Below are 25,417 nucleotides of genomic sequence, written 5' to 3' on the forward strand. Positions count from 1 at the left end.
TGGTATGTGTGGTTATGTGTGTATGGTGTATATGTGTGTGGTGTGTGTGGTATGTGTGCTATGTGCGGTATGGGGGTATATGTGGTATGTGTGTGGCATGGGTGTGGTATCTGTGGGTATGTGTTGTGTATGTGTGTGTCGTATGTATTGTATGTTTCTGTGTGTGGAGGGGGAGTAGGATGACTTTTGGGGGAGTGGATTTGAAGCAGGGGGGGTGCTGAAAGGGTGAGTTGAGGGGTTCAGCAAGGACCTTGGACCTGAGCCTTTACCTTTCGGCCAGCTGAGCCACTGAGCATTCGCCAGCAAGGAGGTCTGGGTCAGGAGTCGTTGGGAAAGAGAGAACCCTAGGCATTCGCCAACTTCCCATCACTGGCCAACTCCTGAGGAGTGACAAATCCGTCTTCCGCCCCGACCACCGCCCCAGCCTTGCCCTGCCCCTGCCTGGCTGTTCCCTGGGCTGTTCCCTAGGCACACACACTCCCAGCCCAGCCAGGAGGGCCTGGCCAGCTCTCAATGAATCTGCTGCAGGCACACAGGTCTGAGGCTGCCCCGAGAGTCCCACACTGGCCACACGCCTGCCCGCCTGGCCTTGCCCTGGGGGCTGGGTGGTCAGTCCGTGATTTTGTCTGTGGAAGAAGGAAGTGGGGGATCCTGCCCCTGAGAAGCTCAGCCCGCATTGGATGACACCTCACCTGTCTCCACAGTTATCCCTGCCCCAACTTCTGTGAAAGCATGACCTGCTGGAACATTCTGTCGCCTCTGTTACAGGCATGTCACAGGAGATAGCAACAATAATGACGAAGATGAATTAATGACAAGACAAGCTCCATAAGCAGGCCATTGGCAGGTTCCAAATGGCGTTGGAGGTTCCCCCACAAACACTAGGTCCCCCAACCCCGGTCAACACCCCAGGAGCAAAGCAGCCCCTGGGCCAGTCCCCTGTGGCCGCAGTGCCACCGGGGGTTGCTCCCTGTCCCTGAAAACAGGGCAGCCACTGCCCGTCCCCAGCGGAGCCTTGGGAGCGTGGGGGGGGCCCCCCCGAGGCCCAGGGCTCCCTATTTTACTTCATTGTTCCAGCTGAGTGCCTACAAACAGCTCATTTCCCCCAAACAGAATTCCTGCAGTGCCCTCTAGTGGCGACCCTGCTGTCTCAGAACAGAGGCCTCTGCGGCCGCCACTTTCTCTCACTCCCTGTAAAATCGTTTAAGATTGCGCCTGAACTGCTCTTTGGAATTCTGCACCTGATGTAACAAATTTAAGAGAAAGCAAAAGGCCAGACTGTCACCCGTTTACTCACCAGGCTCCCTGAGTCCCTACACAGCCCAGGCTGAGTGTGAAGCAGGCGTTCCCCATGGGCAGAGGAGCCGCTGGCTGCTGCAGAACTAGGGCAGGGGTGAGGGGGGGGAACCCCTGGCATCGCCCAGTGTGCGGTCCTCACAGCGGGCCCTGTGGGAACCCCGAGGGTGGGGGGCGGGGCTGGATAGACACTGCAAGTGGCAGGGCTCGGGAGTTTCACCCGCCCTGATTCAACCAAAGCTGTTAGCAGGTCTTGGTCCCTTCAGGCGAAGGGATGGATAGGACGTTTCCAAAGGCAGGCCGTCCTGGCTTCCCTTCCCAGAGCTGTGGGTTTCTTCTGGAATTTAACACATTGTATGGTAACTGTTAGTCTCTTCTGCGTCTCCCCAACACCGCGCACAGTGACTGGCGCACAGTAGGTCCTCCATCAATGTTTGTTGAATAAATCAGTGACATCTCAGGATCAAATTTTTGCCTTAACGATGTACCAGACACCAGCTAAGGGGCTCTGGGCCCAGGTTCCAACATCTGTGAAATGGGGTGGTTGGGCCACATGAGAGTCTGTGCCCAGCGCAGTCGCTGAGCCTTAGCTGGCACCTGCTGATGGCTTGTAGAGTGAACAGAGGAATCGAGCTCTCCTCAGCCCTCGGGGCACACAATTTACCTCCTTGTGAACGCAGGCTTCCTTAGGACATGCGGGGACACTCGCACCTGGTGAGGAGACATGGAGGGCTTGGGTGGGTTGGCGGTGTTTTCATCTTCTCAGAAATGAATCGTCAAAATGCAGAATGTAAAGAAAGCAGCTGCCTCCGAGGCTGAGAGGCCTGTCAGTTGGTCCCAAAGGACTCGGGTGGCTCAGTACGGCCGGTGATAAAGTCTCACCCCTGAGTCTGTTCTAACCCCTGGCTCCTGTGAACATAGAACCAGCTCCGGTGATGCAAGGTCCCTGACCAAGTCTCCAGGCTCAAGGCGGAGGCTGAGAGTGAGAAGGGTCCCCACCCCTGTCCCTGCCCAGCTTCCGTCGCCCAGGCTCCGGGCTCTGGGTACTCCCAGTCTCCCCTCCAGCCAACCTGGAGAACAGAAGGGCTGTGGGCATCAGCACTGGGGCCAGGCGTGAGCAGCGGCTGTGCTTTAGTCGAAGGAGCCCTCACCTGGGACTCAGGAGACCCTTGCTGGAGTCGTACCTCTACCATGTGCTAGTCCCGTGGCCTTGCTCCATTAATCGTCCTGAATTTCCGCTTCCTTCTCCACGGGAGAATATCTGCTCACCGGGCTGGCATGAGTGTTGAGCACGTTGTCCACGTGATGGAGCAGAAGTGACATGGTCTCAGACTCTGAGAGCCAGAACCACACGAACCAGACAGCCAGGCACACAGAAGCCGGCCACAGAGCCCACCACGGGCACAGCTGTGGGGGTCCCACTGTCCCCGCATCTGCTCACAGGCACAATTCATCCCTCTTCTGTGCACAAGCACAGCCGGGCCCAGTACTTGGCCACTGATGATCCTGCCACCAATTGCCAAGCCATTTTTCATCTCCCAAATGTGCAGAACCACGCCTGCTACTTTGAATGAACGAGGCATTTGACCAATGTCCTGGCCGGCCCGGGCTGCCACAACAAATCACCACAGGCCAGGTGGCTGGTAAACAGAGACTTATTTCTCACGGTGCCAGAGTCTGGGAGCCTGAGGTCGGGTGCCAGCCCCGGGTTCTGGTGAGAGCCCTCTCCTGGCTGGCAGGCTGCTGGCTTCTCGTGGTGTCTTCACGTGGAAAGGGGTGAGCGCGCCCTCTCGCCTCTTCTTACAATGGCACTAGTCCCATTCATGAGGGTTCCGCCCTCATGACCTCAGTTACCTCCTGAAGGCCCACCTCCAAATACCATCACACTGGAGATTAAATTTTAATGTATGAATTTGGGGAGAGGGGACACAAAATCTCAGTTTATATCAAACATAGAAAACAAAACTCTAGTAGAATGTAGTCTTGTAGAATCTAGTCTAGTAGACTAACATTCATTATGGCCTGTCCCCTTTCCACCTGCATGCTCTCTCCCTTACATGTGATAAAAATCACCGCTTGTGCTTGGCAAATCTCAGCCCAGGGAAGGTTGCTGTGTCTCCTGGACCGATTCTGCTGTGTGTGTGATGTGCTTCCCATTTCTTTGAAGAAGTTGAGTTTGGAGTGACTCCCAACAAGAAAACAGGGCCATCTGTGCTCAGACACAAGCCATAGGTGCTGTGTTCCAAACAACCAGCAGGAACCTTCGAGTGGTGTTTTGAAAATACTGGTGTCCATTCGGGAAACCACGAGGGAGCCGTTGTAAGGAGCCAAGGGCCCGTGCAAGAGAGACATGTAGTCTGTCAGGGCAGAGCTGTGGGCAGGTGGCACCCAGGGAGCAGAGCAGCGAAATTCCCATTCAGGAAAAAAAAAGGAAAATAGAAGCAGGGAAAAGTGAACGGTATAGTTAAAGTCTATGAACAACTAATTTGAGGACGATTCTGGCAATATCTGGCAAAACTGAAGCTATGCAAACCCCCACCCCTGCCGTGTCCATGCCCAGGAGCATGCCCCCAGAGCGGTGTCACGTACGCGCCCCAGGTGCTCATCGCAGCATTGTCCTCAGCACAGCAAACAGTCAAACAAACAAAAACAGGCAACGAGCCCAAGGTCCCCAGGGGAGGGTGGAGAGATGAGCTGTCGCTCTGATATAGTCACACCATGGAACACTGTACAGAGTCAACATGAATAAACTAGATCTACATGGAACACTGGGAATGAATCTCAAAAACACAGTGGTGATTGAAAGAAAGAAAATTGCTGAAGACTATATACGGAATAATACCATTTATGCAAATCCCCAAATTTTCAATACTGCTTATTGGGGAGAGGAAATGGGAGCTTTGTACATTTTGTTGTGAAAGACAACATAAATGCAGAAAGATGCACAAACCTACATGTACAGGGTCCAGGCCAACAAACATTTACAAAGAGAGCACTATGTTCCTCCTCTCAGGTCAAGAGCTAGCTATGTCCTGTTTAAGGGACATCTATATATATAAAAGGCTAATATGCTAAGTGTCTGACCTACTGACCGGTCGCTATGATGCGCACTGACCACCAGGGGGCAGACACTCAATGCAGGAACTGCTGAGCTGCAGTGACTTGGCAGCGGCGGTTCTTGGGTGACACACCCTGAAACCAGAGAGGAGGGAGGCCAATTCCCCATGGGGCCACGTGATTCCACCTCCGGCCATGGGTTATGTTGTTGCTGGGGCACTGTCAGTCCTGAATCTGGTTTACTGCACACTTGAATTTGTGTTCCACACCCTGTATGACAGCAACTTTGCAGAGGGCCCTCTCACACTCTAGGACTCCTTGGGGGATATCAGAGAGCCGGTTTCAGCCTGATCCCCCCAGGCCAGCCCAAGGGACCTCACCTGCCGGAGGGACCCAGCTCACTCCACAGATGCCCCTGAGCCACAGCACCACTCCAGGTGCGGCAGGCCAGGGAGGGACTAAGGGAGGTTGGCTCCAGGGCGTGTCCACCTGTCTTGCCGAGTCCCACACCGCCGACCACCTTCTAATTAATTTCCTTTCAATGTGCACAAATCCGTGCACCAGGTCACTAGTATAGAGTGAGAATCTGAGAGCAGGTGGGCTGTTTCAGGGGCAAAAGAGAGTGACTGGGGAGGGCATTGTGGAGGCTCCTGCCAGCTCTGCAACACTCAAGTTCAAAAACAAAAACTGAAGCAACTGTGGCAACTAGATTATTCAAAACATGGAGGTGGTGCATGCGTGTTATTTATATAATTCTCTGAACGGTTTTGTCTTTAAACTGGTTTATAATAATTTCCAGAACTCTACAAAGAATTCGATTCTAAGAGTTCAGAGATCAAATGAAATGACTGTGTCAGCAGAATTGTTGTGATAATAGAGGTAGTAAAAACCGAATCCCAATTTGATTCTGATTAACCTTCATTTTCCTCACTACCATGTACGTGAGGATCGCTTTGCTTAAAGATGAAAACAAATTCACTCCTCATTTCTCCTCCGGGCGCACCGTCCCTGTTAGGCACTCAGCAGCTAAAGCCTGGGCGCCTGGCGCGTCCGCCGCACTGGGACGTGCTCGGACGGCCACCTTTTCCTCACTCTGTCCCTGTCTCTTTAATCCTCACCCTCAGAGAGTTCTTCCTCTGTCCCTGGGTGGAAATTGGGCTGCCCAGACTCACTGGTCATTCATTGTAATTACAAACAAAACCAACGATAGAAAGACATTAGTCATTTTACGTTATAACTATAGTCTCAATAATTCAAATTTCATTCAAAGATAAGACTTCTCTTCCTTCCCCAACTAAGGCAACCTGCCAGGAAGGTGGGGTCCAAGGTCAGCTCCTGTCTCCCTAACTCACGTCCTCCCAATCTGCTAAGCTCAGTGTCCCAGGAGCAGAGAGAAGAAGGGAGAACGGGCAGCTGATGGGAGCAGCTGGAGCAGGCTGTGCTTTCTGGGCCTGGTAGAGGCTAAAGCTGGTTCTTCCTCATTTGGGGCACTTTCTGGGTCCCTGGGGGTCCCTCACCTGAAGGTTCCTCACCTGGGGAAACCACCTAATTCGAACAGATGTTCACCCACTTTGAACCTATATGGGTGAGGGTCCAAACAGGAAGCAGATGGCAGCACTCAAATCAGGTGTTGTGAAGAGAGTTGAATAAAGGTTTATTGACAAAGCTGAGATCAGAGTGTAGGAAGACTGCTGCACCCCAGAGATGGTAACAGCTGCAAGGCAGTGAGCAGAGCAGTGAGTGGGCGCTGGGACCTGATGAGGGAAAGGGCTGAGAGCCATGACCTTAAAGCAGTGCATCCCTCTCAGGGCACCTGCAGAGATGATTGGGGCGGGAGTGGGGGCCAGAGAGCTACCCAGCCTCTTTCTCCTCCCACCCTCCAGTCACTTCAGTTACTTGCCCATGTCCCCCATTGGCTGAGCCCGGCCAGAAGGCAGGACCGGGGTGGGGGGGTGGCGGTAAGGAAGGCCAGTGTTCTACCAGCCAGCCTCCTGAGACTAGTCTTAGCTGCTGGAGAGTGGAAGAAGGCAGAGGGTGTATTGGAGAGGCAAATGGAATGGGTCCAACGCACAGCCCCAGCGCCTGTGGTCCACTGCCAGGCCCCTTCCTGCTGAGGTCCACGTCCCCTCTAGGTGTCCCTGTTAAAAGGGATCTGAGTCTTCAGTGAAATGCAGGAGAGTCTGATGGGCTGCAGCAGCTCACACTGGCTCATGAGGGCTTCCGTGCGTAGCTCTTCCAGCTCCAAGTCAGGAGCGTCATGCTGGCAGCTTAAAATCGGCCGTGATGGGAGTATGTCCACCACAACAGTTGGCAGCACTACAAGTCAGGGTGTGAGTTTGTTTGTTTATTTGTTTGTTTTCTAAGAGCTGGTGGTTAAACATGTGCCGGCCCAGTGAGGTGACCCCGCCCTGACTCTCCCGGGCTGTAGCCCAGGCCGGTCACAGGGACACAGCGGCAGCTCTGCGCTGTTGCTCCTAGCACATCATCAGCCCACAGCCTACTCTCTGGAGCAGCAATGTTCAACCATTTTTATCTCCTGGCACACACAAACTAATTATTACAATTCTGCAGACACCAAAAAATATATTTTTTGCTGATCTGACAAAAAATAGGTATAATTTGATTCACTCACATCAGATGGCTATTGTTGTGTTGGCAGGTGTCATTTTTTAATTTAACAATCTAAGGGAAAAGAGATCAGTGCCCCTGACTAAATAGTCAGGTGTTGCATGTTTTAAAAATTCTTGCTGCGCACGGTTGAAAATCCCTGCTCTAGAGTTCCTGAGTGGGAATCAGACATCAGCCCACTGTGCACACACACTCACACACACACACACGCTCACACACACACGTACACACACACGCTCACACACACACACATGCTCACACACACACACTCCCGAGGACGCTGATCGAGCTTTCTGAGTGGTCTCCTTCCAGCCCTGTGACCACTGTTGTGGGAGGAGAAGGACTGCCACACACGTCGCCCCACGAAGAAGATAAGTGGGCTTAAGGCAGGCGCTCATTCTCTTTAAAGAAATTCTCTTCAAAAACTTCCCTCGGCCCTTTCCAGCGTGGACGTGGGCATTTTGCTTGTCTACGGCCTCTTGCCGTCTTACTTGGAAGATGTGCAACCCCACTGCGCGCTGTCTCAGAACTTCGGACTGTGTGTGATACATTTTTGCCAAATGAGCATATTGACTGAACAAACTGCCTAATAGCAGATACGTTTTCCAAAAACGGGAGGACACAGTTGTATCAAGGATCCTCAACCCGATTCCTAAAAGCCCTGACATTTCTCTTGTAAGCCAGTCAGGACGATCATCCAGCCCCACCAGCCATCATCGTCAGAGGCACGTGTGGGAGGCAGGGCCGCTCACTCCCAGGCACCACGGAAGCTGTCCTCCGAGAGGCTGTGTGTCCCGAGAACACTACCGACTGGCTGCGTCCCGTGTGACAGACGTGACTGGGTGTGGGGGGGTGCCAGGGTTCCTGCTCACCTTTCTCTGAAAAGCCACAGAGACTGGGCCCTGTGGTCACCACTGGTCAGTGAGGCTGAAGTAACAAAGGGTAGAATCTCGAGGGACTCAGACTCAGTTCAGATGTGAGCACGCCTCTGTGTGTGTGTGTGTGTGTGTGTGTGTGTGTGTGTGTGGTGAGGAGGCCACAGTGGGCTGGAAAGCAGGTTGGAGGGGCCTCAGCACAGGCTGGCCTCTGGGGGCCAGAAGCCTCAGAGAGTGTCCCCAAGCCAGGCTCTAAGCCGCTGCCACCAGAGAAATGCTGACTAGAAGCCAAAAGATGGGTCTGGGGATCAAGCAGAAAGGACAGTAAAGATGCAGGAGATAGTGAGAGCTTTGGATAGTGAGGCTGCAGCGAGTAGCACAGCCAGAAATGGCTTTCCTGGGGCTGCCTCCCCAGGTCACGGCCCCGCGTGCACGCCGGCCTCTGTGTGGTCCGCAGCCTCCACAGGGACAGATGGGGAGGGGGAGGAGCAAATGCTGGAGAGTGGCCACTCCTGGGGCCATGACCTTGGGCAGAGCGGCCCAGAGCCGAAGCAGGAGGGTTACTCAGGCCGGGAGAGACAGTGGTGGGCTGCTGTTGGGGGTGCCTGGGACTGTGTTTTGCTCTGAGCCGCATACCTAATGATTCTGATGGTACGGAAGCAAGGGGGAACCCCTCTCGGAGGGAGCGCCTGTGGTTGCGGCGGTGAGTGTACCAGGGCAGCGATCAGCCACAGCCAGTGTCTGCAGGGCGTCCATCACCCGCGAGTCCCGCCGGCCACCCCACCGGCAGCTGTGCTGTTCCGCAGAATCAACACCAGGATGGATGGCGGCACTGAGCGCCCCTTAGCATGCCATCACTTCAGCTGACAATAAATTTGAGCCATTAACCAGGAAATGGGCTGATTGGGAAGCCAGACTCTCTGCCTCTGAGCCACTGCCCATTGTGGTAATTGAGCCACTGACACCATTCATCTCCGCAAGAACAGACACTTGGACTTCTCGGACAAGGTGGGCTGAGTGATTCACAGTCTGTGAGACAGAGGAGCCCAAGGAGGCCCAGAGAGGGTGCCCAGTGCGTGAATCACTCGGTGGAGAGGGGAGGCGACCAGCTGATGCCGCCCTGGCTCCCAGGTCCCCTCTGCCCCAGGAGAGCCACGTACTCACGCCTGCTCCCACGCAGGGCACTGGCCAGGGGAAGGCCATGTTGGGCCTGTGGCCTTTGCTCTGTGGAAACCCACCGGCCCCTCCCCTCCGGCGCTGGGTTGAAATGTCTGTGTTGTGCCTCCCTTGGACGCCTCGCCTCGCCTGCAGGCACGGAGGGAGCAGGCCGTCTCTGGGCATGGGGGGCTGAGCCTGGGGGACAGGCTCCAGCAGGCGCGCTGCAAATGCCAGGGGGCCAGGGTGCAGCGGGGCTTTGTTGGTAAAGGGCAGTCTTCACGGGCCCGGCACGTGGGAAGAAACGGAGGCTTTGTCTCAGCCTCGGCCCCAGATCTGAAAGGCTTTCGCGGGAAAGAGCATCACCTTCAAATACCAAGGACAAGTCAATACCGACTTCAATGCTCTGCCCGGGCTTCCTTCATCATCGGAATCACGTACGGAGGAAAAGGCAGCGGCTTTGAAGTGGGATGGAGCCGGGTCCTGAGCTCGGCTCCGCTCAGCAGTGGTGTGATCCTGGGCAGGTTCCTCCCCCGTCAGGACTCCGCTTCCCCTCCTGCATCGGGGCTGTGAGGATTAGATAAGATAAAACACAGGAAGCCCCGACCCTCGACCCTCGGAGCAGCCGCACGGTGGGCATCAGCGTTCAGGTTGACCCACCACCCACCAGGGCCCCGTGCAGGCAGCTCCAGCCCACAGACAGCTGCCTTTCCTGCTGCCAACCCTGGGCCCCTTGTCTCCACAGGGGCTCCCAAGGCCTGGCCGGTGGACAGGGCAAAGGGCGTGCCAGCTCCGACGCCACCCTACTAGGCCTTGGCATTCTTGATCTCTCCTGCCTGAAGTGCTTGCATTGAAACAGGGCTCAGAGGCTTGCGCGGCGTTTCTTAACAAGGGCTGAGCATCAGAACTCGCCAGAGAAAGAATATCAAACAAGATTAACTCACCATTGTTATTTCACATTTACTAATTCCTTTTCTGTTGCTTAAACTTGATCAGTTCATTTTTCCTTGATCAGAGTATAATCTGATCATTCACTCCTGTGTTGTTCATCCGGATTTTTAAGATTCTAGAGTCTCTCATATGACAATTTATTTTAGATTTTTGTTGACTCAATAAGAGCACATGTTATTATCTTTGTAGGAGATTTCTACTGACGGCACTAAATCAGCCTTATTGACGATACCATTCCCTCTCTGTATATAATTATTGATTACCTAATTTAAATTATGTGACAAAGACCCAACGGTAATGCGCCCATCAATTCTTCCTTGCTTGTCTTGGGTTTTGCTTATTTAGCTACTATAGTGTTTGCCAAACAAATGCTTCTGGCTATAAATACTCTGATTTTATAAAAGGAAAAAAGAATTCACCAGGGGACCTACCAGCAAACCCTAACTCTGTAGGTGGGGAGTGGGCCCAGCTGTCTATGCTGCTGCGAGCTCCTCCAGTGATTCTCATGTGCACCCCAGGGAGAGCCTGGGCCACCGAAATGTGGTTCTGCACATTTAAGAAGCTAAATAACTGCACAGGAGAGTTGGGGGGGGCAGGTATATGGGTGTGTGAGTGTGGGTGTGTGTGTGTGTGAATATGTGAGCGTGTGTGTGAGTGTGTGTGTGTGAGTGTGAGTGTGTGTGTTAGTGTGGGTGAGTGTAAGTATGTGTGTGTGTGTGTGAGCATGTGTGTGAGAGTGTGAGTGTGTGTGTGTGTGAGCATGTGTGTGTGTTAGTGTGTGTGAGTGTGTGTGTGAGTGAGAGTGTGTGTGTGTTAGTGTGTGTTTGTGTGTGTGTTAGTGTGTGTGAGTGTGTGAGCGTGTGTGTGAGCGTGTGTGTTAGTGTGTGTGAGTGTGTGTTAGTGTGTGTGAGAGTGTGAGTGTGTGTGTGAGTGTGTGTGTGTGTGAGTGTGTGTGAGTGTGTGAGCGTGTGAGTGTGTGTGAGTGTGTGAGCGTGTGCGTGAGTGTGTGTGTGAGTGTGTGAGTGTGTGTGAGTGTGTGAGCGTGTGTGTGAGTGTGTGTGTTAGTGTGTGTGAGTGTGTGTGAGTGTGTGAGCGTGTGTGTGAGTGTGAGTGTGTGAGTGTGTGAGCGTGTGTGTGTGAGTGTGTGTGTGAGTGTGACAGTGTGAGTGTGAGAGTGTGAGTGTGTGTGTGTGTGTGTGTGTGTGAGTGTGTGAGTGTGTGAGTATATGTGTGTGTGTGTGTGTGTATGTAGAGGAGCTTGAGTTCAATCATGCCAGGGAGGAGGGGCACACAAAGGTCTGGCCTTCCCAGCAAGGGTCCCTGTCCTCCTTGTGCTGCTAGTTCCCAAAGACCTGACACTTCAGAGCAGGGACCGTGTGCGCCCTGTTTGAAGTTTCAGTCACTGTGTGACAGCTCAGGGCTTCCTCCGTGTGTGGCATTCAGATCCACGGCCGCTGGCATGAAACCTTCCCTCCTCGCTTCTGTGTTGCTTTGGAGCCGGCTGCCCTACAGATTCACAGTGCGACCCAAAGGCCACTCGGGGCTGTGACCTCCCATGCCCTCTCCCAGCCGGACCCTGTGCCTGAGAGGAGGGCTCCCTGTGCCTCCTGTCAGGTGACGGGAGGGCCTGTCCCTGGCCACAGTCCCAGTGGGCATGGAGACACACAAAGCCCAATGCCCTTGGTGACTCCCCCTCCGCTGCTCAGCGCTTTTGTTCACTTCCTTTGAGTTCCCAGCCCCCGTTTTTCTGCAGAAAGGACGGTGAGCCAAGCTCAGGAAGCAGCAGGCGCAGCCAGGGGCTGTCTCCTGGTGGGTTACAAAGCATTTCACTAAGCAAACATCACCTTTGGCAAGAGGCCCCTTTGGTTGTCATGACAACGCAGATAGCTTGTGTCTTGGGGGTATACCGTGCCCTCTTTCTGGCTGCCCAAGGTCCCATGCCCCAGCTCTCTCTCCCGGATCCTTTCAACAGCCCTCGGCATCCTGGCGCCACCTCACATTAACGATTCTTCACTTTGGAGCAGCTTTGTCTTGCTCAGCAAAGAAACAGCTTGGCTTAGATATCAAAGGACTAGATCAAGCTATTCCTCTCCTCAAAACCCTCCAGCCGCTGGCCTCTCTCAGAGCCGACGTCCTTCCCATGACCTACAAGGTGCTTTGTGACTGGGCCTCCTCACTGGCCTCCGCTCCCACCACCCTCCCTCTCCCTGTATGTGCGCATGCAGTGTGTGGGGTGGCAGAGAACGGGGAATGGGAAGAGGAGCTTTGGGGATCTCTCTGGAGCCCCAAATCATGGCCGACAGGAGGGGGCACACTCCAGACATGCTGGCCTTCCCACCGGTCTCCAGATGCACCAGCAGACACACCTCGGGCTCTTTGCACTCGCTCCTTTCCCTCTCCTCTGAATTCTGCACACCCTCTCTCTTCATGTAGGTCCCTGCTCAAATGCCCCTCCTCAGAGAGGCCCCTGCCTCCCGCCTCACATGGCTGCCCTACAGCCCGTGTCCAGCTTTCTCTCTCCTCGCAGCAGCTCTCAGCCCCTGGCGTTCCACAGAGATGCGGTTTCTGAGGGTCTCTCTGCCTTCCCAGGAGACGGCCCTGGCACAGGAGTGGGCCCGTGTCCACACGCATCAACGTTTGTGACGGGAGTGAGTGAGTGACTAGTCCTGGAGTCAGGGCCTGGCTCTGCTGCATGGCAGCTTGATGGCATTGAGCAAGCCACCTGTCAGCCTGAGCCTCGGTCTCCTTGTCTGAAAAACGGAGGGGATGAGACCTGCCTGCTGGAGTGATGAGAATGAGTGAGGTGGCACAGTGAGTGGGGCCAAGGCATGCCCCACACGGGGTGGCTGACATGGTCTCCTTTCTCGTTCAGCTGCGTTCCGGATGCTCTCCTTGCCCTGGGCTCCTGGACACCCTTGGGCTTCCAGGGCACCTGTAACTCCCATCTGCCAGGGAGACCCGCACGAAGCCCCACTCCTGCCCAGGGCCCTGCACACACGCTGGGCAGCCTGCCCGGCTCAGCCGCCCCGCCCTCTGCTTTTCATGAGGCCCCTAGAGACTGCCTGGGGGGGGGGGGGGGGGGGGGGGAGGGGCTGGCTGAGACGTCCCTGTGCAGCTGGGAGCCCTGCCTCCAGCAGCCTGTCAGGTCCTGTGGCTGCAGGACGCCCAGCCAGTCACCACAGAACAGGGCCTTCATGAACTTCTCAGGGGTTCCCTGGTGTGGGCCCACAAGGAGGACGGAGACCCACAGTTTTTCTTTTTAAGAGGCTGGACGGCACGTTTGCCTGTTTCAGAGACTGTTCAGAGAGGAGTGTTCTGTCCACGTCCCATCCTACCATTGCCCGTTTGTCTGTAAGATACTTTCTCCAGTTTCTCGCGTCTGACCTCCTTCAGAGCACAAGGGTCATGAACCCAGGAGGCGTGAGTGCACCCTGTCCGTGGAGTGTGAGCAACGCACTGGGGACACGAAGCAGCAGGGCCCGCCCCGGCCTCGGAGGGGCTCCGGCGCCTGTGCTGGGCCAGTGGCCGCGTGGTCAGGCTGTCTGGCTCCTCAGGGCCCATCGGGCGCACTGCATGGGCGACAGTGGAGTCCGCAGCTCTGGAGTCTGCGGCGTCTGCATCTCCTGTGTTTCAATGAGGAGTCAGACGCTGCTCGGTCACTTCACAAGTGACTGTCGTCACTTGACACAAGGGAGAGAAAGTAACTGGTGCCTGGAAGACACAGCACAGACTCCTAGTCCGCTTAGCACATGTATCGATGGTCCGATGAGGACAGGAACAGCAGCCCAAGGGGAAAATAAATCCCTCTCAGCAACATAACCCCCCAATAAATGGGGGTTGTTGCATTTGTGATGAAAAGGACAATCGCACTGAAATAAGGTGCTTTCACAACCACGCATAAAAATATGAAAATGTGTAGCCCTAGCCGGTTTGGTTCAGTGGATAGAGCGTCAGCCTGCGGACCAAAGGGTCCCGGGTCCGATTCTGGTCAAGAGCATGTACCGCAGTTTGTCTCACATAGATGTTTCTCTCTGTCTTTCCCTCTCTCTTCCACTCTCCCTAAAAATCCATGGAAAAATATCCTTGGGTGAGGATAAAATAAAATAAAAATATCGAAGTGGTTAAACTGACCTCAAGCTTACTAATGGCCAATGACAGCCTGACAGGGCCGTGACAACAACCAAGTGGCTGGAATATAGTCCTGGGCGCTGCCTGGAATAAACACCTAGCTCTTTGGAACCAGCTCTGTCCCTTGTCAGCTGTGTGACCTTGGTTTATTCACAGCCCTCTCTGAGCTTCCGAATCTAAGTGAAGTGAGATGGCAACGCCTTCCCTGCTCGGTTAGCACTTGACAGGCCCCGGCATCGAGAAGGCACTCAGTCAATGGTCATTGTTACTATTCACCTGCTATGGAAATAAAGGGTGTAAAGCCGGCACAGCCAGGAGAGCCCTGCCCCTTTCAGACCTCGCTGGAGTCTTCTGATCAGACTCAGGCTCTAGACTTATGATCAGTTAGACAACAACCGTCAGTGAGTCCTCGATGAGGGAAGAGTCGGCCTGAGAATAAAGCTCCAAATACACATGGAATTTTGTTGTTGTTGTTGTTGTTGTTAAGATATTTAAAGAACCAGCAGATTAGAAGGAGGACATGCTATGCTCTTGCAAAGATCCAAAGTAGAGGTGAAAGAAGTCAGTGTGGTAGCTCTCAGCTCAAGTAAGAGGAAACTGAGCTGACCAGTCAGCATGGCTCAGTGGTTGAGCATCGACCTAGGAATCAGGAGGTCACGGTTCGGTTCCAGATCAGGGCACATGCCCAGGTTGCGGGCTTGATCCCCAGTGGGGAACACAGCCCTCCCCACGGCCTGGCCATGCTCGTGGAATGGTCAGGGCATCTGAGAGTGGGTCTCAGCTCTGGGTGCACTGTCTGGGTTAATCAGGCTTGGGAACCACTGCTTTAGAGGGAAGTCAAAACCAGGAGGCTAGAGAACTGGGCCCCTCAGCGGGCACAAGAAAGATGTGGGCCGGTTTAGTGGTGTCTTCCTGGTTTGCACAGGGCTCTGTATCCGAGGATGAGCGACGCTATTTTGCATCCTCCCTGGGGATTCTAGAGGAAATGCATGAACCTAACAGCAAAAGGACCAGTGGGACGTAAGGAAGAATTCTCCTCCCGTGACGGATGTTGGGCGGTGGAAGGACGGCTGGCGGAGCGGACTCACGGGAGCCTCCGGGGGGGCTCCCTCGGAGCAGAGGTCGCCAGCAGGGGGAGGAGCCATCCAGGTCCCATCCCAAGGCCCCAGAGGAGCTCCCAGAGTCCCCTGGCATCTTGGGGTGCGCCCTAACCATTTGACTTCCTTCCTCATTAAGGTAAATCTGAGCATCGCTCTCCCTTCTCCAGGTGTCACAGAGAACATGCCCGCGCCCGCGGTGCCCGACCTTCACGAAGAGAAGCTGCGGTCACAGCTGGAGGAGGAAAAGAAAAGGTGACCTTTCTTTCTCCTTGTCCCCCCTGCCCCAGCTCAGAGGGCTCCACGGAGGCTCCCCACCCCCAGCTCAGAGGGCCCCACAGAGGCTCCCCAACACCCCACCCCCAGCTCAGAGGGCTCCATGGAAGCCAGGGGCTGCCCTGGGCCGGCAGAGAGGCCGTGCCCGCCCAGGCCTGGAGCTTCTCTAGGAAGTGGGTCCAGCTGTTGGGTCCCAAAACAGCTGGAGAGGTGCGGCCTCTGAGCAGGCAGATGTGGTGCATGAACCCCAGGCTGGTGAGGTGGAATGAGGAGCAGGAAGAGTATCAGGAAGGGAGAGCTGGAGGCTGTTGGCACCTCCTTCCCTCAATCCCAGGCTGAGGCTGCTGCTGGGGCTGCAGGAGAGCCAGTCCTGTCTACTGCTGCCATCTAGGGAAGCCAAGAGATATGACCACGGGGTCTTCCTTCCACCTGCAGCTTGGCCCACTTCCCTCCTCTGTCTCCTGATCTGTAAGGCGTCCTGAGAACATCAGACCCTCCTGCAGCCATTGAGGGTCCCCAGGTGGTTTCAGTCACAGAGTGCGCACCCCCAAGCTGCAGAGCCATGTGGCCATTACCGACACAGCATGTCACAGAGTCTTGCTAACACTCCAGCAGGGCGCCCTAGACACTCCAGCCCATCCATTCCTTCATGCGTTCAACCAATGTTTGCGGTCTCCTCCCTGCCATGGAGAGATTTTGGGGAGACCAAACAAGCCACCTCCTTGCCCCCAAAGTGTCACTGTGACACAGGCCACCCCGGGCTGGTTAGGCATGCACCCCGAGCACACCCCGCCGCCCGACCCTCCTGAGACTTGAGAACAAGATCCCACGCAGCCGATGGGCAGGTCACTCCTGCCACAGCCTCCTTCCGAAAGCTCGCACTGCACTGCACTGCCCTCCGGGCCCCGGGTCCACTCCCTGCTGTCCTCTTTCTCCCTCGCTCTGTGTATTTTCTAGTTCCTTTCGATCCCCCCTCTGTGTCTGTGCTGCCCCCGTCTTGTCCCCTTGGTCCACACTCCCAACCACGGGGCCCTCTCAGAAGTCAGGGTGTCTCTGCAGAGGAATCCTCATCTACTTCCTGTTGGACAACCTGGTCCCCATCCTGGCTGCTCTCCCTATGAGCTCTGTGTCACAGAGCAAGTTACTTAACCGCTCCAGCTGAGGTTCCAATCTGCCAAGTGGCGAGGAACTGTGTGCATCCATAGGGCTGTGCAGAGGGTTCAATGAGTGTGTATATGTCCAGGGCCTGCAGCAATGCCTGCCCCTCGCAGGTGCTCAGTAATGGCAGTTACCACTCTTGGAGATGGGACCTTCATCTCACACACAGGCCCACGAGCCCAGGGGACAGAAACGCCAAGCTCTGCTTCCCTGTGGTGGGTGTGGCACCTGGCACCACACTCTGGCCTCGGTGGGCAGCATGAGGGTCCCAGTCCCATTACTAGCGCAGCACTGTGAGGCCACGGAGGCACAGGTCCTCAGCCAACAGCCCATCCACAGCCCCACCTCCTTCCAGACTCTCACGGCTCCTGCCTGATGCCCCTGCAGGTATAAAACCATGTTCACGCGCCTGAAGGCCCTGAAGGTAGAGATCGAGCACCTGCAGCTGCTCATGGACAGAGCCAAGGTGAAGCTGCAGAAGGAGTTTGAGGCCTGGTGGGCAGCGGAGGCCAGCAGCCTGCAGGTACGGGTGGCCGCAGGGCCCTGCGGGGGTTGGGGAAAGGCAGGGCAGCGGGGGAGGGGCAGACACAGCCCCCTGGGGCTGCCAGGGGAGGAGGAGTGGGGGTTCAGCATACAGGCCCATATGCTCTCAGCCCCTGCGTGAAGCAAGCGCTTATTTTGGTAACAAAAAACTCAAGTGATCTGGGCTCATTGTTCCTTGCTCGGTGCCTGTCGCATGTTGGATCACACTATCCTATCACATGTCTATGCATATATATTCATGTTTGTATAAAACTAGAATCATATTGGTCTCCAGGTGTCACAAAGGCATTTTTACTTAATTACGGAGCATGACTGCTCTTCCACGTTGTGATTTCTTCACCAGCGTCCTACGGGCCGTCACCATTCCATCACACGGATCTGTTTTAGTCTCTTTAATCCATTGCTTAATGTTTAGGTTACTTCTAGTATTTCACGGGGAACACATTTGTAGATAAACCTTTGCATATTTGCTGAACAAATTCTTAAAAGTTCCCTATCATATAGTGAAGCTAAGATAATCTGGGGGGACGTTAGCTTAGCCCCGGTTCCAGTTGTCCTCGGGCTCCCTGGCCGTGGTGCAGGGAGTGATGACCTGCATGCGGCCGTGTCACCTGCACAGCTGGCAGACCTGCAGGGACCATCTGACACAAAACTGATCCAAAGAAGCTATTTGCCCTGACAGCCAGGCAGCAGCTCCTAACATGTTACCAAGTGGCCATAGGGGCCAATAATAGAGAAGAATCTATCTATATAAAACCCTAACATGCAAATAGACCAAACAGCGGAACAACCGAACAACCGGTTGCTATGACATGCACTGACCACCAGGGGGCACACGCAGAACATGGCAGGCATCAGCCGAGGCGGGATGGTGGAGCAGGTGAGCGGGGGCACCAGACCAAGGCAGGGTGCCGGTCGCTGTCATCGGGGTGAGCCTCTGGTGATTACTGAAAATTCTTTGCTCCCCCAGGCCGCGGTCCCTCCTGGTGCTCGCACCCGCTGCTGGTGCCAGTGCCAGCCCTGATTGCCCCTGAGGGTTTCTCCACCTCCTCCTGCTCCTGAGGGGCTATCGGGGCAGTGACCACCGCTCGCACCTGCTGCTGGTGGTGGCCCCAGTCGCTTCGTGCCGTCAGAGGGTGCTAGCAGGGCTGGTGCCATCAGTGCGTGGGAGCAACAGCAGTGGGAGTGGGTCTGCCAGCAGATAGGGGACCAGGGGCCATGGTGGGAGGGGCCAGGTGGGGGAGGCGTGGAGGATGGGCTGAGACCTGCCCCTGTGCCCACCACAGCCTCACAGCCCACAGTTCCTTTCAAGGTGCACAAATTCATGCACTGGACCCCTAGTATTTAGATAAAATTAAACACACATGATGACAAAAAAACAACAGCACAATAACAATAAGACTGAAATACAGTTCTCAAAGTATTTTTAAAACAAGGTTATGATATAATAATATGTACAGCACTTTACAAATGCATTCATGAATAAGGTCTAGGGCAGGCCCAATACTTACTATAATTTCAAAGAAATGATGACCACAATATTTCAAGATTGTAACTGTAACTGTAATGTGATACGAAGATCTCTCTATGATCTGTACTGGTGATGAAGTCGCTGGTACTCCTAATACATTGGTCGTTTGTTGTCTATGCTTATCATTGGGAAAAATGCTAAATTTCAGGCAGAAGTTGGGAAAAATAAAGATGTAATTGGTTCCCATCCACGTCCACAGTGCCCCTGGGTCTGCCTGTCCCCCAGGAAAGACCTCATCCCGGTTCATCATCAAGAGTGAAGTGTCAGCCACTGCAGCACCCAAGGGGGCTCCATGGCTGAACAGGGTTGGGGGACAGCCCATGTGACTCAGGAGGTGTCCGGGCCGGCTGACAGGGTCCGTCAGTCTATGACTTACAGAGGCAGTGGAAGCCGGGGAGCCAAGGTGTCAGCTCCATGGGTCCTCTGTCCACAGACGTCACTCAAACCAAAGGGGCCAGGTGACCGCAGCAGGGATGATGGGCACCCTGTTGCCCGGGAACTGGCTATGAGCAGTTTCACAGCCTGCGATGTACCCGGGTGGGCGAGGCAGACGCCTTAAGCCTCAGCAGGATGTGAGAGGCAATGAGAAGCTCCCGAGTCAGTGTCCTGGGGGACAGGGAGCAAGTGGGAAGTGCCCCGTGCTCTCGTGCTCAGGGAGCGTCACGGGCACTCTGCCCAGGCCCAGATGAGCTGCAGGTGGAGCCCTCCCACAAGCCCTGAGTGCAGACGTGTGGTTCCAGGCCACACGGTGGAGCTGTCCCCGCACGAGGTGCTCGGTGGTGTCCTCCCACCTCGGGCCGCATCTCCCTGTGACTGGGGATGCAAAACCAGAAAGGACTTCGGAGAACTGTCAGCTCACATTTTATTTTATTTTTTAATATATTTTCATTGATTTCAGAGAGGAAGGGAGAAGGAGAGAGAGATAGAAACATCAATGATGAGAGAGAATCACTGATCAGCTGCCTCCTGCAGGCCCCCCACTGGGGATCAAGCCTGCAGCCCGGACATGTGCCCTGACCAGGAATCAAACCTCGACCTCCTGGTTCACAGGTCGATGCTCAACCACTGAGCCACGCCGGCCGGGCAGATCCCAGTTTAAACATTGTTTGCTAACTGCAGGAAGGACTACGTGCTCAGTGTGGAGAACGTAGCCCAGATCACACACTGCCTGTGCCCCGCCGTCCACAGGTGACATGTAGGTGCCGGTCACTACAGTCGTCACTGTGTCTAGATTTGTTTTTCCCGCGTATGTCAGACACACCAACTTCCATAGCTAGTGCTTTCCCCTTAAGAACTAAACCAGGGCCCTTCCCCATCATCAGACTCAGGCTAACACCGTGCGACGCTGCTTGGCCCACAGGTGGACCCTCCGGCAGGGAACTCACCCAGCCACACGCAGCCGCCCCCACCCAGGCCCGGATCCCAGCACGAGAGGCCCCCGCTTCTCTCTAACCAAAGGTAAGAGGAGGGCTCGGCTGACAGGGTTGGGGCGCCTCGAGACGGCTCCCCACTGTCCTCCTGGCCACTCGGCTGCTCTGAGGTCTCTGTGGGAGGAGCAGTCACTCTGTTAAATCACGTGTGGACGCCAGGTAGTAACTTGCCGGCTTGTTTGGTCAACCCCCCACCCCCGCCCCCAGACCTTCCCCAGCTTTGATGCTGCAGACCCACTGCCATGGCAACAAGAGAGCCCTTGACCGCACAGGCCCTGGTCCAGCGCCTGAGCAGGGAGAGGGGTCGGCAGTGGGAGGGCAGGGTGGTGGGGAGAGTGGGTGTTGGCGGCAGGGCAGAGGGTAGTCAGCCTGCCAGGAGCTCTGGTAAAAGGCTGTGAGGACAGATGTGGGCGGCGCTGTGAGCCCGTCTCCAGTGAGGACGGCCCAGAGGCAATTTCCCAAATGTCGGCCTGACCCAGCAGAGACGCGCCTCCCCACACACCGCCTTGGAGGGCAGGTTTCTTGTCACACCACTCACGGCATCATCTCTCCAACCACACAGCTCAGGCAGTACAGCCAGTGCTGTGTGCCCCGGCCACCTGCAGCCCCAGACGGACAGCTCCTCCCCCCCATCCCCCACCCCCACCCCCCCACGGCAGAGGCCAGGCAGGGTGGGGCCTTGCTCTACCACCTGGGAGCTGCCTGTAAGGGGTGAAGGGCAGCAGGGCTCTCTGGTTGGGGAGCGTTGGGGGAGGGGCTGTCAGACAGCCCCGTGATGGGATGGGACGGGGTGGCACTCCACCTCTGGCCTTCTTCTCAACAACCCAAACCCCAGCCAAGTCATGAGGAAAGCAGCAAGGCCTGTGGAGGGGCGTTCTCCAGGCCCCCCCCCTTTGTCCCCCCCACCACCCAGCCAGTCCTCCCCCCCCCCCCCCCCCCACCGGGCCAGTCCTCCCCAGGGCTGCCAGGAGCCGGCCACAGACACGAGGAGCCTGAGCAGATGCGGCGACTAGAACCGTGATGTGCTATCCAGGATGGGGCCCTGGACCAGAAAGCACATTCCAACAAAAAACTAAGAAAAGCCGGCCCGGCCAGTGTGGCTCAGTGGTTGAGCATCGACTCATGAACCAAGAGGTCACCAGTTTGATTCCCATTCAGGGCACAGGCCTGGGTTTCGGGCTCCATCCCTAGTGGGGGGGAGGGGGGGGTGCGGGAGGCAGCCGATCAATGATCCTCTCTCATCACTGATGTTTCTATCTCTCTCTCCCTCTCCCTTCCATCTGTCCATCTCTTCTTTCCATCTGACCCCCAAGAAGTCCCCCAGTTGAGGCTTTCCCAAAGGATATGCTGAATCATCCTCAAAGCTCTTCCCAGCAGCGGGCCCTTGGGCAAGCCAGCTCCCTCTTTGGATTCCCTCTCTCTGTCAGATGCACCAGGGTCCCTCCGACACTGTTGCTCTATGAACAGATGAGTGTCCCAGTGCCGCGGAGGAGCCGCTGGAGCGAGAGAGCGAGCCCGCCAGCTGTCTGCACCCGAGCTCCAGCAAGGCCGCTGCTGATGGACTCGGCTCCTAGGTTCTCTGAAAGAAACCGGATTCCGTCACCTCCCGAGGATGTGCAGAGCCTGCCGGCTGCACACACTAAATTCACAGCTCTGAATGGCAACCGGGAGGTCTAATTGATATAAATATTGCTTATTAATCCTTATTAAGAAAGATAATAAGTTCTGGTGGCTGGTATGTTCTCTCCAGAACAAATATCAACATGAGAAATGAATTCAGCGTCAGGCTGGTTGGTCAGGAGAGGGGACAAAAGTAATTTGTAACATGAGGGATCAGACACCGGGCTATGGCATCGGTGCCCCCGGGGCCGCTTAGGGACCTGCGGAGTCATCCTCCCAGCAGCCCCAGCCTCCGCATGGTGCCATGCTCCTGCCTGAGCTGGTCGTGGCAACGGGCTGGGCGTCGGGACTGCAGGGCCTTCTCTGCCATGGTGTGGTCACCACGCCCTTCTGCCCGGCCCCCGTCCAGCTCTGCCCCTTCCATCCACTCCCCACCCTCCACAGTTTGGCTCCTGTGAACACTCCCTGGAATCTTAGAACAGGCTCCGCTGGGAAACCATTGAGTCAATGACGCATTTGTGTGCCAATGACTTGGTCTTGTGAGGTTTGCTACAGCTTCCAAGATGACCTGGACCCTTCTCTCCTCTTCTCACCCTCCCCGCCCCCACACCAAGAACTCCAGTTCCAGCCCAAAGAATTGGCCTCTGTTCCCTAAAGAAGAGCACGCAGAGCCTGCCACCTTGTGGCTGCCTCTGGTCCTGCAGCTGCTTTCCAGCCGGCCCACACACTCAGTGGAGAGGCTCTGGGATGCTGGGAAATAGTAGTAAGCGCCCGGCTCTGATTTCCTTTCCTGCCTGTTCGGCCCACCGCCCTGAACCTGAGGAGGCAGGCCCAGGGGAGAAGCCCCGCTGCTGGGAGAGACGGGAGAGGCTGAAGGCTGCGGCGGAGGACGGAGGACGGGGCTGCACTCATGGGCGGGACCGCAGGTTGTCAGGCCTGTGGAGTTCCTTGGACTCAGTGCAGACGTGGCAAAGCTGGTGCACCTGTCTCGAACCCTGGCCTGCCTCGGCCTGAGTGCTCCCTGTAAAAGGACGGTTCTGACCAGGAGACTCTTCAGGCCTCTTCCAGCTCTGACGTGTGTGTAGGCAGGACCCTCCCAAGGCCAGAGAGAGAGGACCCCATCCTGACCCTGGCATCGGACGGCTTTGGCTGCTGGCCCTTTACCTCCCAGGGGTTGCTCCTGGGATCTGCTATTTGCAATCAAGAATCCAAGGCCAGGCCAGTATACCAGGCAGCCTAGTAAAATGGGCAAAATTGTGTGTGCGTGAGCTGTTGGATCTGACACCTCACTCAGGAAGCACAGTGCTGGTCAGCTGGGGCCTCCTAAGGGCAGTTGGTGTGGCCAGGGAAACGCCACACGTCTCCATTGTGCTCCCCCAGAACACCAGAGGGGGGCCCAGTTAATAAAGCATCGTGGCCGAGAGCATGGATTCCGGAGGCTTCGAGTGTCATGATTGGGTCCAGATTCGGCCACTGACCAGCTGGGTAACTTTTAGAATTTTTTAAACTTCTCTAAGCCTCAGTTTTCTCATGTATATAATGGGGATAATGAGGCTATTGCAGAGCACAATGCCAGGACCTGGTGTGCAGACCGTGTCTATGAATGACATTTGTGATCTTTATTATTTTTGTTCAACTTGCATATCCAATACATGCAGTGCTCCAATATGAAAATTAATGTATAAGCCATCGTCATGGACTGAATGTTTGTGTCCTCCAGAAATTCATATGTTGAAACTCTAACCTCAATGTGATGGTATTTGGAGATGGGGGGTGATCTTTGGGAGGTGATTAGATCATAAGGGTGGAGCCCTCATGAACGAGATTAGCGCCCTTATAAGAGGAGGCCAGAGAGCCGGCTCACTCCCTTTCCAGGGAGGGACACAACAGCAGTCAGCAGTCTGAAACCCAGAGAGGGCTCTCACCAGAACCCGGCCCTGCTGGCACCCAGACCTCAGGCTTCCAGCCTCCAGAACCGTGAGAGACGAATTCCCACAGCCACCCGGTCTGCGGCACGTTGTGATAGCAGCCTGCCCTGACTCAGACAGGAATGGGTACCAGAAGTGGTGCTGCTACAGCAAAAACCAAAAGATGCTGAAACAGCTGTGAAACCAGGTGATGGGGCGAGGCTGGAAAGCTTTGAGATGCAGAAGAAGCCGAGATTGTCCTAAAGGGACTTTTAAAGGCAATTCTGGGGAGGGCTCATAATGGACGGAGAAGCGCTGTGGAGAAAGCTCCCGCCTTTTAGAGAAGAGACATAATCGCGTCCAGAACGCTGGTAGGAATTGGGTGGTAAAGGCCACTCTGAGGTCTCGGGCAGAAATGAGGAGCATGCTATTTGAAGGACAGGCAGTCCTTGTAATACGGTGGCAAGGAACTCGGCTGAGCTGTGTTCATGTTCCAGTATTTGTGGAAGGTCCAGTTTACAGGTGATGAACCTGGTGTTAGCCAAGGAGATTTCTAAGCGAAGTGTGGACGGAATGGCTTGGCCCCTCCTGACTGCTTAAAGTGAAATGTAAGAGAGTCGTGACTTGAAGGCGACCTTATTAAGCAAAAATGACTAGAATGTACAGATTTGGAGACTCCTCCGCCTGTCCAAGCTGCAAAAACTAAGCAAGTGTCTCCAGAAGAGAACCCCAGGGTGCGGCCGAGCGACCACAAGGAGATGAGTGTGGGCGTGAACCGGGGACGGGATCGGCCGCCCCACCAGGAGCACTGACAGGGTGAGCTGAGGAGGAGGAGCGGGGACGGGACGAGGCAGGCTGCCGGACTTCTTGGATTTTACGGGATGGAACCACAGTGCTACTCTGCCGTGAACACCACCGTTCTTCCAGCAAGAGGAGAATGACCCCAAAGGCCATTCAGAGCCTCAGGGCTGCCCCCCTGTTTCAAAAGGAGGTGCCCACGGGCTTGCTTTCCACAGGCCAACACTGGGGGACACGCAGCAGAACCGTGAGGGCATGACCCCTGCCCAGCAGGGCCTGGCTGATCACCCCACTGGGACCAAAGGGCAGATCACCAAGCCGAAGAGGATGATGGTTGAGCCTTGAGATCTCCTGGTGTTGGCCTTGCGCGGATTTAGACTCCCTTGGGACCCATCACCTTCCTTATTTCCTGTTCTCCCTTTTGGGAGGGGAAGGTCTATGCCCGTGGTCGGCAAACTGCAGCTCGCGAGCCACATGCGGCTCTTTGGCCCCTTGAGTGTGGCTCTTCCTAAGCCTTAGGAGTACCCTAATTAAGTCAATAACAATGTACCTACCTATATAATTTACGTTTTAAAAATGGCTCTCAAAAGAAATTTCAATCGTTGTACTGTTGATATTTGGCTCTGTTGACTTTGCCGACCACTGGCCTATGCTGAGCCTGTCCCCGCACAGCTGGAGGGCAATTTTGCCTCAGGATGAAATGAATCAAGAATACCTTGCGTCTCACCCAGAGCTGATTAAATGCTATTCCAGTGAGACTTTGGACTTTAGGCTTAGTGTTGATGCTGGAACAAGCTAGGAAGGTGGCGGGGGGGGGGGGGGGGGGGGGGGGGGTCGGGGTCGGGGAGGATGGAATGAGGACATGAATTTGGGGGCATCGGGGGTGGGATGTTACAGACGAATGTGCCTCCCAAACTGGTATGTTGATGGTACTTGGAGGTGGGGTCTTTGGGAGGTGATTAGGCCC

At 55.4% G+C, this 25,417-nt stretch overlaps 1 protein-coding gene across 1 annotated transcript in view; it reads left to right on the top strand.

The window, feature by feature from the left end:
- Window positions 1–25,417, top strand: part of KIF6 (kinesin family member 6) — a 404,956-nt gene that overhangs the window by 370,800 nt on the left and 8,739 nt on the right. The window contains exons 17-19 of the mRNA XM_070419405.1: window positions 15,358–15,442; window positions 17,009–17,144; window positions 20,056–20,153. Coding sequence (XP_070275506.1) covers window positions 15,358–15,442; window positions 17,009–17,144; window positions 20,056–20,153 — 319 coding nt within the window. The remainder of the gene's footprint in view (window positions 1–15,357; window positions 15,443–17,008; window positions 17,145–20,055; window positions 20,154–25,417) is intronic.

This window comes from Myotis yumanensis, unplaced genomic scaffold (assembly GCF_028538775.1).
Source record: "Myotis yumanensis isolate MYYU_CA2020_CCGP unplaced genomic scaffold, mMyoYum1.0.hap1 SCAF_6, whole genome shotgun sequence".
Classification (NCBI taxonomy): domain Eukaryota; kingdom Metazoa; phylum Chordata; class Mammalia; order Chiroptera; family Vespertilionidae; genus Myotis; species Myotis yumanensis.